The sequence below is a fragment of the Nycticebus coucang genome, chromosome 3, assembly GCF_027406575.1.
Source record: "Nycticebus coucang isolate mNycCou1 chromosome 3, mNycCou1.pri, whole genome shotgun sequence".
Classification (NCBI taxonomy): domain Eukaryota; kingdom Metazoa; phylum Chordata; class Mammalia; order Primates; family Lorisidae; genus Nycticebus; species Nycticebus coucang.
The window spans coordinates 144,198,499-144,217,661 of NC_069782.1; the positions used below are offsets into that span (position 1 = coordinate 144,198,499).

At 35.7% G+C, this 19,163-nt stretch overlaps 1 protein-coding gene across 1 annotated transcript in view; it reads left to right on the plus strand.

Annotated features, from left to right (window-relative positions):
* Positions 1–19,163, plus strand: part of ATRNL1 (attractin like 1) — a 723,386-nt gene that overhangs the window by 194,578 nt on the left and 509,645 nt on the right. Inside the window, exons 16-17 of the mRNA XM_053583937.1 lie at positions 11,549–11,762; positions 13,308–13,496. Of these exons, the coding sequence (XP_053439912.1) occupies positions 11,549–11,762; positions 13,308–13,496 (403 nt within the window). The remainder of the gene's footprint in view (positions 1–11,548; positions 11,763–13,307; positions 13,497–19,163) is intronic.

Consider the following 19,163-nt stretch of genomic DNA (forward strand, 5'->3'; position numbering starts at 1 on the left):
TGTTCTGTAGATGTCTGTTAAATCCAAATGTTGGATGATTAAGTTTAAATCTAAAATTTCTTTGCTCAGCTTCTTATTGGAGGATATATCCAACACTGTGAAAGTTGTGTTAAAATCTCCAACTGCTATGGAAGTGGAAGAAATCAAGTTGCTCATGTGTGTTAGAGTTTCTCTTATAAATTGAGGCACATTCTGGTTGGGTGCCTAAATATTAATAATTGAAATCTCATCATATTGAGTATTAACAAATATGAAGTGACCCTTCTTATCCTTCCGTACTTTTTTGGTTTAAAGTCTATTGTATCTGCAAATAGAATTGCAACACCTGCTTTTTTCTGGTTTCCATTTGCCTGAAATATAGATGACCATGCCTTCACACTGAGTCTATATTTATCATTTAAGGTAAGATTAGATTCTTGTATGCAGCTGATATCTGGCCTGAGTTTTTGTATCCAGTCAGCCAACCTGTACCTCTTTAGAGGACAATTTAAGCCTTTCACATTAATGGAGAATGATAAGCCTGGTAGAATTTTGGGTATCAAGTTTTTCGAAAGTCCAACGGACATTTTTAATCCTTTTGCCACTATGGAAATTGGTGTTTGATCAAAAGTTTCTGAGTGATTTTAGTTTTTTGGTGGAGGATTGCACTGGTCATTATGGAGGATAGGTTTGAGAATATTCTGGCAAGCTGGTTTAGTTATGGCAAATTTCTACAACATGTGAATGTCATTAAAGTATTTAATTTCTCCATCATAAATGAAACTCACTTCGGCTAGATACAGGATCCTGGGTTGAAAGTTATTTTGTTTTAGGAGATTAAAAGTCGATGACCACTCTCCTCTAGCTTGAAAGGTTTCAGGAGAGAGATCTGCAGTCATTGTAATATTCTTCCCTTTGTAGGTTATGTCTTTCTTACATCTGGCTGCTTTCAGAATTTTCTCCTTCATATTAGCTTTAGTGAAGTTAATTATGATGTGCCTCGGGGATGTCTTATTCAGGTTGAGTCATGCTGGGGATCTGAAACTGTCTGCTATTTGAATTTCAGAATCTCTTGGCATGTCTGGAAATTTTTCTTTCATAATTTCATGAAGAAGAGCCTCTGTGTCTTGCGAAGCCACTTCGTTGCCTCAGGGATTCCTATGAGGCAAACATTAGCTTTCTTTGAATTATTCCATAGCTCTCTGAGAGAATGATCCATTTTTGCTCTCCATTTCTCTTCCTCTTTGAGAGTTTGGGAGTGTTCAAAAGCTTTGTCTTCAATGTCAGAAATCCTTTCTTCTGCTTGCTCCACTCTGTTACTGAGAGATTCTACTGTATTTTTCAGATCTTTGAGGGCTGCATATTCTTGTCTCAATGTGTCAAAATCTTTGATGATTTTGTCTTTAAATTCGTTGAATTCTTGAGACAACTTTTGAAATACTCCTGGAATTTCTAATTCCAACTTTTCCTCTAGTCTATTAATCTTGTTTGCAATCCAAATTCTGAATTCGATTTCTGACATCTCGGCTATCTGTTTATGAATGAGATCTTCAGCTGTGTCTGCCATATCTTTCCTTGGGGGTTTGATCTACTCTGGTTATTCATGTTGCCGGAGTTTTTCCACTGATTCTGCCCCATTATTATTTTACACCATTTGACTATATGAGCTGATAATGAGAAGTTAGGTTGGGGGCTCCAGGAGTAGTGATTAACCAGCCCTTTGCCCAAAAGCTGGGACTGGTGTCTGAACCTTTTCTCCTGGAGGTTTGCCAAGGACATGTACAGTGTTATGGCCTGAGAAACTGGGGACTCTCTTGGTGTGGTGGGGCTAAATGTGAGGGCTCTGTCTTGTTTTCAGCTGGTCTCTGTCCAACCCTAGTGAATCAGTTACTCTGGGTTGACGTCTCAGCTCTGGAGAAATACCAGCAATTAAGTCACCCCACCCCCCACAGGCAATAATTGGAGAAGGAAAATCAGACCTTCCCACAACCACACACCCAGGGTACCACTTGGATAGTCCTTGGGTGATTGGCCCAGTTCAAGAGATCCAAATCAATCATCTCAGTCAGTACCTGTCTCAGGTGGGAGAGTTCAAAAGGTCTCTGGCAACTAGATCACAGGGGTCTGCTGGCAACTCAAGTATAACTTGCTATGGTGGTCCATTAGGTCAGGAGGACCCACCCAGCAAATAGATTAGTCTTGGAAGTTCCTTCCCCACCTTGTACCTCTGTCACACCCAGTCACTGATAACCTTGCAGGATGGTGACCTAGTTTCCTCCAATGAGCAGATATTCCAGGGGTTTGCACCTGCCTGAATCACAGGGAGATCTGTGTCTCCTAAGCCAGGCTGCTGCTCTCTGCCACTATCTGGCAGGTGAGGCCTGACAACCTCTGGTGCTTAATGGAGGGTAGGGCAGTTTACTCAGTTCCAGGCCTGCCCCTGATTGATGTTGCTGACAGAACATAACAACTTCACAGAATTAGTTTCTGTCCCAGCTGTATTCCCCTGGAGATCAGACGCTGTTGGAGTTCACAGAAATTGTGACTTAGGCCTGGTCTATGCTGCTGCCTGGTCTCGGCTGCAGTTTGTATTGGGGCGGCACAGTTAGCTGTCAGTTCCAACCTCTCCCTGCCCTCCTTTGTCTCATCTATGATTCCATGATGGCTGGGTGTGTCTTAGGCTCAGTAAAGCAGTCCTCTGGGTCAGCCCCACCCTGAGGGTCTGCAGTCTCTGTGCGTGCGTGTATTCTAGTCCTTGTGCTCCCCCCAGGCCAGTACCACCTCAGGCAAGCCCTTTACTCATGGGCCCGTGTTTCCATCCCAGATCTGTTCCTCCATCGCCCGCCACCTCTGGTTGCCCAGAGAGACAGGGGGTGTGACTCCGGAATATCCAGGGGTGAGCCCTATTGTTGCCAAAGTGGCTGCTGCTCTGTGCCTCGGTTCGGGGCACTGTCGCTCCTGTATGGTTCCCTCTCAGCTGACCGTCCTCTCCTTACTCCCATGCTACAGAATCAGCACTGATCAGCAGCAGTCCATGCCCTGTCCACACCTCTCAAGAAAATACCCAAGAATCTGGACTCCTGGGGGACAGGTCTCCAGACCTTGGAGTGAGAGTGGAGGGGAGTGCTGGGAGTTCAGAATTGCAGATAGAGAATATATACAGTTTTATACAGTTTAATGCCTGGCAGGAGAGTGCCCATGGCACCCTAGTAGGGAAAGTAGGTCCAGTTTTTGGAGGGTCTCTCCCATGGGATAAAATGGGAAGACTTTTGGACCCTGATCACTTGTTTGTATGGAGTACTGTGAGCCGTTCTCAGGGGGGAGGGAACTCCAGTCCACTTGGCCATGGATTTTGTACCTTTTGTTTGTATCCTTGGGGTTGCAGCTCGCCTCAGCAGGGGCGTTGATGTGCGTTCTTCAACCTTCTCTCTTGGCTCAGCTCTAATCCACCGGGTTACTTGCTATACTTCTGTCCTTTAATTCTCCTTTTGGACAGGAGCCTCTGTGGAAAGCTGGCTTCAGTCAGCCATCTTGCCTCCACCCCCTACACTTTTTCTCTTAACCTGTTTGAGCGATATTAGCTTGGTGCAAAAGTAATTGTAGTTTGGGACCATGAATTTTAATCATTATAACTAAATCAAAGACATCTTTTTTTAACCAGGCGTTGTTGTTGAGAAGAATTGGGCCTTTTTTGTTGACCAATGCCGGCTACAGGCAGTCCAGTTTTCCTGTGCATCTCATCGATTCACTGAGCATACTTCTCAGATGTAATGGTTTCACTGGGATTCAGAAAGCTGCAGTGGATCAGACCTGTATCACACCGGCAAACTGACCGTGACCATTTTTTGGTGCCAGTTTGGCTTTAGGAATTGGTTTGCAGGTTGTTGTATAAAATCCACTTTTCATTGCACATCACAATTCGATCAAGAAATGGTTCATTGTGGCCAATAATAAAAGATGACACTTGAAAATCACTATTACTCTGATTGTTGGTCAGCCCATGATTTTTTGTTTGTAGAAACTAACAGTGAACTTTTAATCAAGAACAGGAACCTGCAGGGTATGTGTGTGTCTCCTCCGCTGCCAGTGAGTGTCCTCCCACTCTGCTGGGCTATAGGTGATGGGGCAGAATAGCCCAGGGCCCCTTCCTCTGGGGTCAGACACCAGAGGTGCAGCCCAGCAGAGACAGCTGGTGTAGGCATATTTACCTACAGAAATAAATGTCTCAATGACAGACATGGGAGTCCCAAAGTGGTCATGCTGAGAAGCTAAAGGCTCTTGGCATATTTGATGATGCCACGTAGAAGGTATTTTGGAGCTTACTGAGCTTTTTCACCTTTCCAATTTGCTTCAAATACAGAATGAACATAGGGTTATCAACATTGACTTCTTTGGCAACTTCACATGTAGTTAATTGTCAGAGGATCAGCTTCAATGATTGCTCTCAATTGGTCATTATCAACTTCCAGTGCTTGCCCACTGAGCTCTTCATCTTCAAGGCTCTCATGTCCTTTATAAAACTTCTTGAATGACCACTAGTCTGTATTTTCATTAGCAGTTCATAGGCCATATGCATTGCTGATGTTGCTAGGTGTCTGTGCTGATTTATGACCCATTTTGAACTTGAATAAGAAAATCGCTTAAACTTTCTTTTTGTCTAACATCATTTCCATAGTTGAAAATAAATATAAACTAAATATCAAGTAATAAGTCTTTAGGAAAAAAATCATAAAGTGAGAAATGCACATTAAACTGATGTACAACATAGCTGTGTTATTAAGAAAGTATTTCAGAATCAAATGGCAAATTTCAACAATGCAAAAACTGCAATTACTTTTGCACCAACCTGACAAGTTTACTGGCTAGAGGATAAGATATATGTGATGACATGTAGGAGAGACCTGGTACTTTTATAGTGTGTCACAGGTATATTTATTAACTTTTATTTTATTTTATTTTTTTTGGATGAAAAAAATTTTTTTTTTATTGTTGGGGATTCATTGAGGGTACAATAAGCCAGGTTACACTGATTGCAATTGTTAGGTAAAGTCCCTCTTGCACTCATGTCTTGCCCCCATAAAGTGTGACACACACCAAGGCCCCACCCCCCTCCCTCAATCCCTCTTTCTGTTCCCCCCCTATAACCATAATTGTCATTAATTGTCCTCATATCAAAATTGAGTACATAGGATTCATGCTTCTCCATTCTTGTGATGCTTTACTAAGAATAATGTCTTCCACGTCCATCCAGGTTAATACGAAGGATGTAAAGTCTCCATTTTTTTTAATGGCTGAATAGTATTCCATGGTATACATATACCACAGTTTGTTAATCCATTCCTGGGTTGGTGAGCATTTCGGCTGTTTCCACATTTTGGCGATTGTAAATTGAGCTGCAATAAACAGTCTAGTACAAGTGTCCTTATGATAAAAGGATTTCTTTCCTTCTGGGTAGATGCCCAGTAATGGGATTGCAGGATCAAATGGGAGGTCTAGCTTGAGTGCTTCGAAGTTTCTCCATACTTCCTTCCAGAAAGGTTGTACTAGTTTGCAGTCCCACCAGCAGTGTAAAAGTGTTCCCTTCTCTCCACATCCACGCCAGCATCTGCAGTTTTGAGATTTTGTGATGTGGGCCATTCTCACTGGGGTTAGATGATATCTCAGGGTTGTTTTGATTTGCATTTCTCTAATATATAGAGATGATGAACATTTTTCATGTGTTTGTTAGCCATTCGTCTGTCGTCTTTAGAGAAAGTTCTATTCATGTCTCTTGCCCATTGATATATGGGATTGTTGGCTTTTTTCATGTGGATTAATTTGAGTTCTGTATAGATCCTAGTTATCAAGCTTTTGTCTGATTGAAAATATGCAAATATCCGTTCCCATTGTGTAGGTTGTCTCTTTGCTTTGGTTATTGTCTCTTTAGCTGTACAGAAGCTTTTCAGTTTAATGAAGTCCCATTTGTTTATTTTTGTTGTTGCAATTGCCATGGCAGTCTTCTTCATGAAGTCTTTCCCCAGGCCAATATCTTCCAGTGTTTTTCCTATGCTTTCCTTGAGGATTTTTATTGTTTCATGCCTTAAATTTAAGTTCTTTATCCATCTTGAATCAATTTTTGTGAGTGGGGAAAGGTGTGGGTCCAGTTTCAGTCTTTTACATGTAGACATCCAGTTCTCCCAACACCATTTATTGAATAGGGAGTCTTTCCCCCAAGGTATGTTCTTGTTTGGTTTATCAAAGATTAGGTGGTTGTAAAATGTTAGTTTCATTTCTTGGTTTTCAATTCGATTCCAAGTGTCTATGTCTCTGTTTTTGTGCCAATACCATGCTGTCTTGAGCACTATGGCTTTGTAGTACAGACTAAAATCTGGTATGCTGATGCCCCCAGCTTTATTTTTGTTACAGAGAACTGCCTTAGTATACGGGGTGATTTCCGGTTCCATACAAAATGCAGAATCATTTTCTCCAAATCTTGAAAGTACGATGTTGGTATTTTGATAGGAATGGCATTGAATAGGTAGATTGCTTTGGGAAGTATAGACATTTTAACAATGTTGATTCTTCCCATTCATGAGCATGGTATGTTCTTCCATTTGTTAATATCCTCTGCTATTTCCTTTCTGAGGATTTCATAGTTTTCTTTATAGAGGTCCTTCACCTCCTTCGTTAGGTATATTCCTAGGTATTTCGTTTTCTTTGACACTATGGTGAAGGGAGTTGTGTCCTTAATTAGCTTCTCATCTTGACTGTTATTGGTGTACACAAAGGCTACTGACTTGTGGACATTGATTTTATATCCTGAAACATTACTGTATTTTTTGATGACTTCTAGGAGTCTTGTGGTTGAGTCTTTGGGGTTCTCTAAGTATAAGATCATGCCGTCAGCAAAGAGGGAGAGTTTGACCTCCTCTGCTCCCATTTGGATTCCCTTTATTTCCTTGTCTTGCCTAATTGTATTGGCTAGAACTTCCAGCACTATGTTGAATAGTAAAGGTGACAGAGGACAACCTTGTCTGGTTCCAGTTCTAAGAGGAAAAGCTTTCAGTTTTACTCCATTCAGTAAAATATTGGCTGTGGGTTTGTCATAGATAGCTTCAATCAGTTTTAGAAATGTGCCACCTATGCCTATACTCTTCAGTGTTCTAATTAGAAAAGGATGCTGGATTTTATCAAATGCTTTTTCTGCATCTATTGAGAGGATCAGGTGATCTTTATTTTTGCCTCTGTTAATATGGTGGATAACGTTTATAGACTTGCGTATGTTAAACCAGCCTTGTATCCCTGGGATGAAGCCTACTTGATCATGATGAATGACTTTTTTGATGATAAGCTATAATCTATTGGCTAGGATTTTGTTGAGAATTTTTGCGTCTATATTCATGAGTGAGATTGGTCTGAAATTCTCCTTTTTGTTTGGGTCTTTTCCTGGTTTTGGTATCAGGGTGATGTTTGCTTCATAGACTGTGTTGGGGAAGATTCTTCTTCCTCAATTTTTTGGAATAATTTCTGCAGTACAGGAATAAGCTCTTCCTTGAAGGTTTGATAGAATTCTGGAGTGAAGCCATCTGGACCAGGGCATTTTTTGGTTGTAAGATTTTTATTGTTTCTTTGATCTCAGTGCTTGAAATTGGTCTGTTCAGGAGCTCTATTTCTTCCTGGCTGAGTCTAGGGAGAGGGTGTGATTCCAAATATTGATCCATTTCTTTTACATTGTCAAATTTCTGGGCGTAGAGTTTCTGATAGTATTCAGAGATGATCTCTTGTATCTCTGTGGGATCAGTTGTTATTTCCCCTTTATCATTTCTGATTGAGGTTACTAGAGATTTTACTTTTCTATTCCTCGTTAGTCTGGCCAATGGTTTATCTATTTTATTTATTTTTTCAAAAAACCAACTCCTTGTTTCATGAATTTTCTGAATGATTCTTTTGTTTTCAGTTTCATTGATCTCTGATTTGATTTTGGATATTTCTTTTCTTCTACTGAGTTTAGGCTTAGATTGTTCTTCTTTTTCCAATTCCATAAGATCTCTTGTGAGATTGTTGATGCGCTCTCTTTCTGTTTTTTGAATGTAGGCATCTAAAGCGATGAATTTTCCTCTCAAAACTGCTTTTGCAGTATCCCACAGGTTTTGGTAGCTTGTGTCTTCATTGTTGTTATGCTCAAGGAAGTTAATGATTTCCTGTTTTATTTCTTCCTGTATCCATCTGTTATTCAACAGAAGATTGTTTAATTTCCATGCCTTTGGGTGGGATCGAGCATTTTTGTTAGAGTTGAGTTCCACCTTTAGTGCCTTATGGTCTGAGAAGATACAAGGTAAAATTTCAATTCTTTTGATTCTGTTGATATTTGTTTTGTGTCCCAGGATATGATCAATTTTGGAGAATGTTCCATGGGGTGATGAGAAGAATGTATATTCTTTATCTTTGGGATGGAGTGTTCTATATGCGTCTATCAAGCACAGTTGTTCTAGGGTCTCATTTAAGTCTCTTATATCCTTGTTTAATTTCTGTTTAGAGGATCTGTCCAGCTCTGTAAGAGGAGTGTTAAGGTCCCCTGTTATGATGGTATTATCAGATATCATATTGCTGAGACTGAGTAAGGTCTATTTCAATAATCTGGGAGCATTTAAATTGGGTGCATAGATATTTAGAATTGAAATGTCTTCTTGTTGTATTTTTCCCTTGACCAATATAAAGTGACCATCTTTGTCTTTTTTGACATTAGTTGCTTTAAATCTACATGTATCTGAAAATAAGATTGCAACTCCTCTTTTCTTCTGAATTCCATTTGCCTGAAAAATTGTCTTCCAACCCTTGACTCGGAGCTTTAATTTGTCTTTTGAAGCCAGGTGTGTTTCTTGCAGACAGCAAATGGATGGCTTGTGTTTTTTAATCCAGTCAACCAATCTATGTCTCTTCAGTGGGGAATTCAAGCCATTAACATTTATTGAGATAATTGATAAGTGTGGTAGTATGCTATTCGTCTTATTTTGTGAGAGTCCATTGCTTAGTTTTATCTTTTGCATCAGTGTGGAGGTTAGGTTCTGTCCTTTAATTTCTGAGTTCTTGAGAGCAGCAATGGACTAAGCAATGGACTCTCACAAAATAAGACGAATAGCATACTACGACACTTATCAATTAACTTTTATTTTTAACATATGGAACATACAACATAAATTTAAATTCTTGTAATGCCAGAAGCTTCATTTATTTAACTACAAAAACAGAGATGATAACCAATGAACATGTGAAAATTAGTTCTGCTGAATAACTGTCACTTAGGAAGAGCTTATTAATGACAGATCCAAATTCTCTGAGTTTTGGAAAATACTGATATATTTGACCTTAGAATTCTATTGCTTTCTTCTGTCTTTAAAATATACTATTTTTAATTCTTACAAAATAACTTTGAACTATGCTATTTTAGAAGTTGCATATTTCAAGATTCCTTGTGTTGATCACTTTTTTCTTACCTATTGTAAGAAATAATAATGATTGGAATAACAATTATTTCAGATGTTTTATGAACTTAGACTGGATAGTTTGCTGACTAGCATGCCCTACAAATGAAGAATGTTTTGTTTTATCAGAAAGCTGTGCTTTAGCAAGATTTCAAAGGTGGAAACTTCTGCAAGGTGACATTCCATTAAGCATATCTTTATATAAAATGAATTATATCCTGAGTCATTGCAGTTGTATAAACTTAAGATAACCCTTCTTTGGCAAATGAAAATCAACAAATTCATGCACTTTAAAGAGTTATCTCAGGTCAAATGATCTTTTACTTATCGGAATGGCTAATGACATGTTACAATGATTTATGATGTGCTGTAGTAAATTTTCATAATGTGGGAATTTATCTTTCGTAAGATAATGAACTGCCTGTTCAGGTCATTTACTGAGTAATAGTTACTTTAAATGTTTTATCAGCAGCTTCATTTTTCTGTTTTTCTCCTCTTCCTCTCAGATTCTTATCATGATGAGTTAGGGAGTAATATTTCATTTTAAATGAATTGTCTTTGCTATAGATAGTTCCAGAATATAGGCAGAATTGCTGTAATATGAAAGACAGTTGTTAATCTGAAATGCCTATGTTTGACTGATTCCAGCAGTTATCATCGAGAACTGAAAACATGTTATAGCTTTGTGTTATCAAAATATTTTTCAGAATAAAATATGAAACATATTAAGATCACAATATTAAGTAGCACGTGCATTTTTATAATTAGAAATGTCATTTAGTAATATTAAGTACTATTAAGTACTATCTCTGTTTTAGGCTTTTGTCTGGATGGTGGGAAATAACCATTTTTAACAACCATCAATAAACTGATAACCTACTGTGTGTACAGTATTCTACTATAAATGGAAATTCATGATATTTTAATTTTATTTAAGAAATAATTTATTGAGTGTGTACTATGTGAAATTCATTCTATTTAGACACTTAACAAATTTGTAGGTATATGGCTATCTTTTTAATATCTCTAGGACCATTTGTACAACGTAATTAGTGTAAATACTAGACTTCAATATCTATTTCTGTGTTGTAAAAGACTAAGATGAAGAAATAATTTTCACTACCTTGGCAGCCCATAATGTAAAAGAAAGAATGATGTGCCATTTTGAAACAATTTTGCTTTATTATATGCAAAATATTGCTAGCTTAGCATCTTAGAAAATAAATATATTATCATATATATTAAAATGGAGGTAATTATAATGTAATAAAATTGTGTAAAGATACTAACTTGAATCAAGAATATATTATTCTTTGTTATCAGATAACATGCTTTAAAATTGTATAATGATTATAATAAGTATATCAGCATGGAACAAATTTTAATTTCAAGCTAATTTTGAAACAATAACATTAAGAATGGTTGTGTGCCATTTGTCAACTTCTGTTAGGTTAGTGTTAGGCATAAGAGTCAGATTTTATTAGTTTTTTTGATCTCTTTGTTATTGAAATAATATGACATTAATTTTTCTCAAATTCCATAAAAGTCCAAGTGTAGAAGTCTGAACTAGGAGAGAGGCAGTTATTATTCTCTCAGTGCTCTTGCAAAGTCCTGTTATGAGGTCTTGGCTCAGACTTATGCCCATGTCCATAAAGATGATTTGGTTTCTATTTTCACGCAGTGCAGACAGTGGCAATTTATCTTTAGATTCTGCACCTCATAACTGATTAGACTGATAGTAGTAATAGTAATAGTGTTGCCAGCAGCAGTAGCAGTAGTTACCTTTTTTAGTGCTCTTGCCTTATAAGGTGGATATTTCTATCCTGATTTTCAGAAGAGGAAACCGAGGTTCACAAAGGGTAAAATAAATGACCCCGATCATGTAGCTAAACCCAAATAGTGTTTTAAAAATAGTGTTCCATTCTACGTCATTCTTTAAAATGTGCTATAATTGGTAATTATCCTTGATACTAAAAATCATTAGAAAGACAGTTTTGTATATTTTCAGATGTGATTTTTAATGATAAATAACTATATGCAAAGGAATATAATATAAAATACTTTTACATCTAGCTTTCTCTAAATGTCCCTTTCCCTCTTGTTTACAGAAAGTAGCACCTTGGGTAGGCTTGCGTAAGATCAATATATCCTATTGGGGATGGGAGGATATGTCTCCTTTTACAAACACAACACTACAGTGGCTTCCTGGTGAACCAAATGATTCTGGATTCTGCGCATATCTAGAAAAGGCTACCGTGGCAGGCTTGAAAGCTAATCCTTGTACATCTATGGCAAATGGACTTGTCTGCGAAAAACCTGTTGGTAAGTAGTCTATAAAATTAGCATTTCTTTAAAAATATGTTTCCAGCCCCTCTTCTCACTACCTCTTTCTGTAAAATAGTCTCATTCCTTGATATTCATGTCAATTTTATTTTTATCCACATTCCCCAATTACTATTAGTGATCTCGGTATTAACTTGTAAAAATAACAAACTTTTGTTGTTTTGTACAGTCTTTATTTCTTGATGGAAATAGTGAGATTATGAACATATGATGGTAGTTACAATATAGCAACAATCTTTCCTTAATTCATAAATAACTTTTACTTTTGTCATAATAGTGTTTGAGAGAAAGATTTGATTTTTCAGATTACTGATTGAGACTGAAACATTTATGCTACATCTTTTGAAATGGATTTTATGGTAGGTTAGAAAGGAATATTGTGTTCTTTTCTCTTTAAATATTATATTTTTATTGTGGTATAATATACATAAGTTGAAATTTACCATTTTAAGTAATACTTTGGTGGCATGAAGTACATTCATACTGTTGTGCAACCATCACTACCATCCATCTCCAGAACTTCCTTCATTTTGCAAAATTAAAACTGTACATATTAAACAGTAGCACCCCATTTTGTTTCCCCCAGCTCCTGGCAATTATCTTTCTGCTTTCTGTCTTTATGAATTTGACTGCTCTACATACCTCACGTAGTAGAATAATGTAGTATATGTCCTTTTGTGTCTGGCTTATTCCCTTAGTTTAATGCAAGATTTATTCATGTTGTAGTATATATTAAAATTTCCTTCCTCTTTAAAGCTGACTAATATTCTATTATGTTTATGACATGTTTTATCTATGTATCCATCAGTGGACACTTGGTTGGCTTTTTTCTTTTGGCTGCTCTGAATGTGGGTATGCAAATATCTATTAAAATTCATGCTTTCACTTATTTGGGGTACATAGCCAGAAGTGGAATTGCTAAGTCATATGGTAATTCTATGTTTAATTTTTTGAGAAATCACCATACAATTTCCTCAGAGGCTATACCATTATGCATTTCTACTAGCAATACATAAAGGTTCCAATCTCTCCACATCCTTTTCAACATTGACTGCCTTTTTATTTTTAATACTAGCCATCCTACTGGGTGTTGTAGATATTGTATTTTATATAAATGTTTTATGGTAAGTCATATTTGTATTATTTGTTTATATTATGTTCATCATAGGACTTTTACTCTGATAAAATGTGGAAGATTTATGGAAAAATTGTGGCTAGGAATGTTAACAATATGAGCGTATATAGTATTCAGCTGATGGATAAAAAAACAGGTCACAGATTATGTTATTATTTATCATTTTAAAATTATATAACTTTAAGTAGTTTATAAGGAATTAAACATTTCAGAGGCATTTAATACATTTTAAAAGTATGACATGTCGTCTTTATTTTGATTTACCTTATCATGTTACAATAGCACACTTGGCCTACCTGAAACATTCCCTAAGCAGCAAAACAAACCCATACATTTGTGTTAAAATGAATTTAACAAATGAAATAATTGTGTTTGTTGATTTATTCCAGTTAGTCCAAATCAAAATGCAAGGCCTTGTAAAAAGCCATGCTCTCTAAGGACATCGTGTTCCAACTGTACAAGCAACGGCATGGAGTGTATGTGGTGCAGCAGTACCAGACGGTGTGTTGACTCCAATGCTTACATAATCTCTTTTCCATATGGACAGTGTCTAGAGTGGCAAACTGCCACCTGCTCTCGTAAGTATTTATCTAGAATGACTTGTCATTTAATGGCGACAAAAAATACTTTTCTATAATGGAAAAAGAAATTAAACATTTGAGGAAATGTCTAAAAGTGAAGAAAATAATATTGCTATAGCTAGTTTTAAAACCCCTAAGTACCATTAGACTCTGATTTGTATTATGTCATCATTCTGAATTTCACTAAGCATTTTGTCCTAAATATTAGCATATTGCCAAGTGTGTGCTCTGTCTTCTCCCTGAACTCTGAGTGTATGTACGGACAGCAGAACACTGCCTGATAGTGTTCACCTCAAGGGTCACATATGGTTTTACTGGGGTCTCGTTAGTGTCTTTTAATCTAGTCCAGTTCCCATGTCTTTTTCTTATATGACTTTGATATCTTTAAGGAATTTATACCAGTTGTTTCACAGGTCTTTCAGTTTGAATTCATCTGTTACCTCATGATTAGATTTAAGGGATCATTTTTTTTTTTTGGCAAGAATATCTTAACATTGTTGATATGTCTGTTACAAGTGTAGGATGCACAATCTTGGCATCACCTGGAGAGTAGTGTCTCAGGGGAGTACTGAACTTGCTATGGGTTGTGCTTCAGAATAAAGGTCTTGCCCCTTGCTGGTCTTATGTTTCATAAAGACTGTAAGATGAGGATACATCTAATTCTTTGATATTGTGTACTATGTGGTTCAGAGACTGGCTTTGCTTATAAAGACAACTTGTTTCAGAATGTACCTGCAAAGGGAATTGCATAATGCTACGGATATCTTTTGGTGCCTGTGTAGGAAGCTGATACCATGTGAAGTTCTTTGTGCTTGGGAGAAGGAAAAGGTATTGGTCTCAGCTAGCTTCTCGCCAGTGGAGAATGTGGCTTATCTTTCCACATTCCATTCTCTGACACTGAGGCTTGTCAAAAATATGCCTTTTCAGTAATGACCTGAAATAATTGGTTTTTCAGATTTGGAAGAAGAAAGGAGAATGTTATTTACTGCTGCTACTTCCACCACCTGCATCTAAATGTTGGGTGCATGTCTCACTCATTGGAAGCTCTCTGTCTTGGGATGGATCTAAAATTTGTCATTTGGGGGGGAATAATATGCTTTTCAAGGACCTCAAAATTACTATTCCACTGTCAGAGTTAGCTGCAGAATCTTTAGGATGGAGTTGGTGTCCATGTTTATGTCTACCAAGGACTCCTTGATTTGAACGAAGTGAAATATTCATTCATTTAGGCCCAGACAGAAACAGGTAAAATGAGAAGAATGTTTTGTCCTCCTTCAATTCCTTGCTTCTTAACACCTGAGCATGTAGGAAGTTCACCAGCAGAAAGCAACCAGAAGTCCTTAGATTTCTTTATTTTTATGTTTTTCTCCTAACACTTTAACCTGTACTAAGCAGATTTTGAAATGAGTGAATCTAATTAATATGTTGGTGTGTTTGTGCCAGGTCCCCAAGGAACTGCAGTTACAATTAAGTCAAATGAGACAAAATAACAGTCACTTGGCATCCAGTATCTATTAAATTCATGCATGTATTGTGGTAGAAAAATATTCAATTGGATGAGGAAAGAACAACCCTTATAGTCTTAAGCATTTTCTAGAATGTATTTAGAATTAAACCTAAATTATCTGCTCTGCTCATAAATCGTTCTTATATCTCACTTCTTCCTTCTTGTTTGTTTTTTTTTCTATTTTTTTATTGTGGTGAAAAATACATAAAACAGAAAATTCACCATCTTAATCATTGGAGAATAATCTTTACTAATTCTTTCCAATTAAGTTTGGGGCTCATAAACTTTTGAATTTTTTCATGTCTAAAAGTTTCATTTTCACTTGAATGATAAAATGGTCTATTGTGGATTTCTAAATAATTTTTTCCTTGGAGCTTCATTAGCCTTCATTGTTGTGGATAAGAATTGTAATGCCAATCTAGGCTTGATTAGCATTACAATCAAGGGACTTTGTGGGACTTTTTTGTTTACCCTACTTTTGTAGCTTTCTAGATTTTTCTCTTTATTGTTGACATTCTAAAATTTTACAACTTGTTTTTAATTCATTTTCTCAGTTACTGATATGGATTTTTAAAATGAAAAATGTTTCAGATGTTTTCATTACAGAAAAAGATTCTCATTGGCTCTTTAAGTCTGAAGAGTAGTTTGTTTCTGCACCTGCTGAAAATCTTCTTTAATGTAGAAGATTTTCTTCTATTTATTCTTCTTCTATTTATTCTTTTCTTCATTTATTCTTTTTTAAAATGTTTTCTTCTATTAATTTATTTTTTAATCTTAAAATTATTGTTGGAACCTTTAGATATAGCTCAGTATCTCTTAGCTTCTCCTGTACTTTTCATATCATTGTTTGCTAATACTCAAGTATTTTTTTCCTCCTATGATCCTTTTATTTATTTGAATTGAGTTTTTTGAGGAGGTAAGTGAAAATTAAGTAGCTACTTAAACACAAATATGAATTGCATTTTTACCACTGACAAATCAAATAATGATAACTTAAATGCCATGGTGGGGTTATCAGTGAGGCATGGATAGGTAGTTCTTTATTTCTGCTTTTGTGTTTCTTGTTTTTGATATTTTGATATATATTTTTTTTTTTTTGAGTATTGTAGAGTCTTTACTTTTACTTCCATAATTTTTCCTTGGGCAGATAGTCTAATTTGCTATTTTTCTTCTCCATAAGTCTTTTCCTTTTCTATTCTTTCCGTTGTCATATTACCTTTCGTATGGCTGTGTAGATCATTGAGCTGATGATGTCCAGCACTAGTATAACAGTTATTTTTGTTTCACAGCTTTTTAATTATATGCCCTGTACGTCATTGTGGGGATGAGGAACATTCAGTGTACACATTGCCTTGAGAAGACCTTGTTTTTCTGGAAGTAGTAGTTACTTTTCTGGAAGTAGTTAGATATTCTATTTGTGAAAATGAATTCCAAGGGTATTATTTAAAGCAATAATAGAAGATTTAGTTCTATTTAGTTTTTCTGAAAGTAGTAGTTTCCACAATTGTGAAAAACAAACTCCTTCTCTAATTTTTTCCATGTTTTAACCAACAAACAATTATTGAGTAGTGAAGAAATGCCAGGAAATAAAATAGGGACTCGGGGTGAGGATGACATGCTTGCTCCAATCTTAAGTGTTAAAAGTAACTGAGTGTGGCTTTTTCAAATGTGTCAGCATCCTGGAGAGGTTTTGCCATGCTTTCGCCTTTGATTAAGTATCTTTTAAGGATTAATTTATATCATCATTTTCTACTTCGTGTGTCTAGTTACTTGTAAAATTATTACTCAAAAAATTGATAGTAGTAACTCTTTAAAAGCATTTTGTATTTTATTGATAACTAAAAGACATTTTATAGTTATTAATAACACTATATAGAAAAGGCCTAAGTTTTATATTGTTTTCAGAAAGTTGTCTTAATAATCATTTGAGATTTACTGGTAAATGGAAATTAAGGGAAACTTCCTTGGAAATGGAAACAAATATAGGTTTTGTAATATTCTTCAGTATTTTCCAGTTCTTATGATATCAATGTTTAAAATTCATAAATTGAAGAGAAGAAATATATTTTAAAATAAATTTTGCATAATGGTTTCTGAGAAGCCTTTTTTAATAACTGGAATTATTAAAAATTGATGTATTTTAAGTAGCTAGATATTCTATTTGTGAAAATGAATTCCAAGGGTATTATTTAAAGTAATAATAGAAGATTTAGTTCTAAATATATAAAAGTCCAAACAAAAATACAATTAAACTGATAGAGTAAAAATGGAATAATAACAAACCAAGGATATGGTGTATATCTCACAAATCTTATTATTTCTTTAATTATTTTATAACTTTGCATATGCCCAATTTAAACACTATTCTTTTCTTTGCAATTAAAGAAGGTAATCATTTAAAAAACTTGATGATGCTTTCTTAACAGGTCAATTTTTAAATTCTTTCACACTTCAAAATCTGTATTAACTATTTTCCAACCTGATTTTATAAAAAGCCAAAAATATGTAAATTAAAAAAAAGAAGTAATTATCTGTAGTTCATAGTTTTTATACTGTTTGTAACTTTGGGAGCAATAGCACAGCTTATATAATCTTTCCTGTAATATTGTTTTCTGTAAGAAAAAGAAGAAAAATTAGAATCTGTCAGTTTTTTAGTCACTATTAAATGCTAAAAAATGAATTTTCTGCTAATACTTCAGCAATTCATGTTGCTTTCTATTCTTAAGTAAAAACAAAAGCACTTTTAGCTTATTGTTTTATTCAATAGCAGCCCATATAGTTTTGAAGATAATTATAATAATCCAGTCAAAAATACTGTGTGTAAACTACAATCATAGATAGACGAGAAATATTCCAAACCAAGAAAACCAAGGAGGTATATGGTAATGTAGGACATATTCAATTATCTAAGGATCTTTGTCATTTACCACTGTGTACTGTTAAAAAATGTAAATTTCCAAAGGACAACTATTCATGTCAATGAATTATTTATGTATAAGCTTAACATTAGCCACTTGTGTTTAATGACTCAAAGAATATCCTCCCTTCTTTCTTTGTAAGGGAAATAGAAGAGATTGTACTCATTTTCTACTTTCTTTTATCCAATCTCTCAAGTGCTTAGCACTCAGGGAATTCACAACTACAAACAATATTATAATTAATGATTTTTTTTAATCCAAAATTCTGTTATCTTTGCGTAGCACACTGTATTGAGTTCCTTATGGTCACTGACAGACGCATGCCATTATTGTTTGCAGTATACTGAGAAACATTTTTGTTTCCAGTATTATTAAAACACTAAGCGGCAGCCATATTATTAACACCACACAATGCATTCGAGCCTGCCATAAATGTACCAATTTTACCTTTGCTTTTTTTTATCATGTGATTAGAAGACATTATTCATGGTGCCTTGTATATCTCTCATTATCATCTATGAATAAGCAATTCTGAAGACAAAGCAAGCCATTCTTAGCAAAACATCAGTAAAAGTAATTATGGAAAGTCTGAGCCCAATGTAGGATGATCTGATTATGAATTAAAACTTTAAAACATCACGTAGCAATGGTTGTGGATAATACTATAATTTCTGTTCATTCTTGGCTGACATTGCAGTATTCTAAGGCTTTAGAGTCTCATACGTTATAGCTCAATCAAGAAAGGAAAGTGGGTCCTGAAAATGTGCAGCTGATTTTCATGCTTCCACTCAGGTTGGCTCTGTGGATGAGACTGAGTTTACTCTTCACATAATAGCCAAATGTCGTCATGGACCCTTGGGAAGAGAATTCTCCATGACAAGCAGTCCAAATGGGGCCCAGCAATCTTAGGTAATAGTTAGGCATCGCTTACACTGGATGTCCATGGACAGAGTGTAGAATTGTTCATTGATGGCCTTCACTAGGCACAAAGTAAAGGCTAACATAGCGCTACGTCATAGGCTATAGTAAAGGTGGTCCATAGGGCCTTGGATAAGCTACCCAAAAGTACTGGCAAAATTCACAGAAGTCTTTAAGTACTAATTTCATTTCTCTCCATGTCATGGTTACCACAGCTTTTTTTCACTACTAAGTCAGTGTTTTTATCTCCTCTTTGTTCATGATGTATGTTTGATTTGCTTTAAGTAATTGTTATCTCTTAGGTATTAATTGCAAAAATGT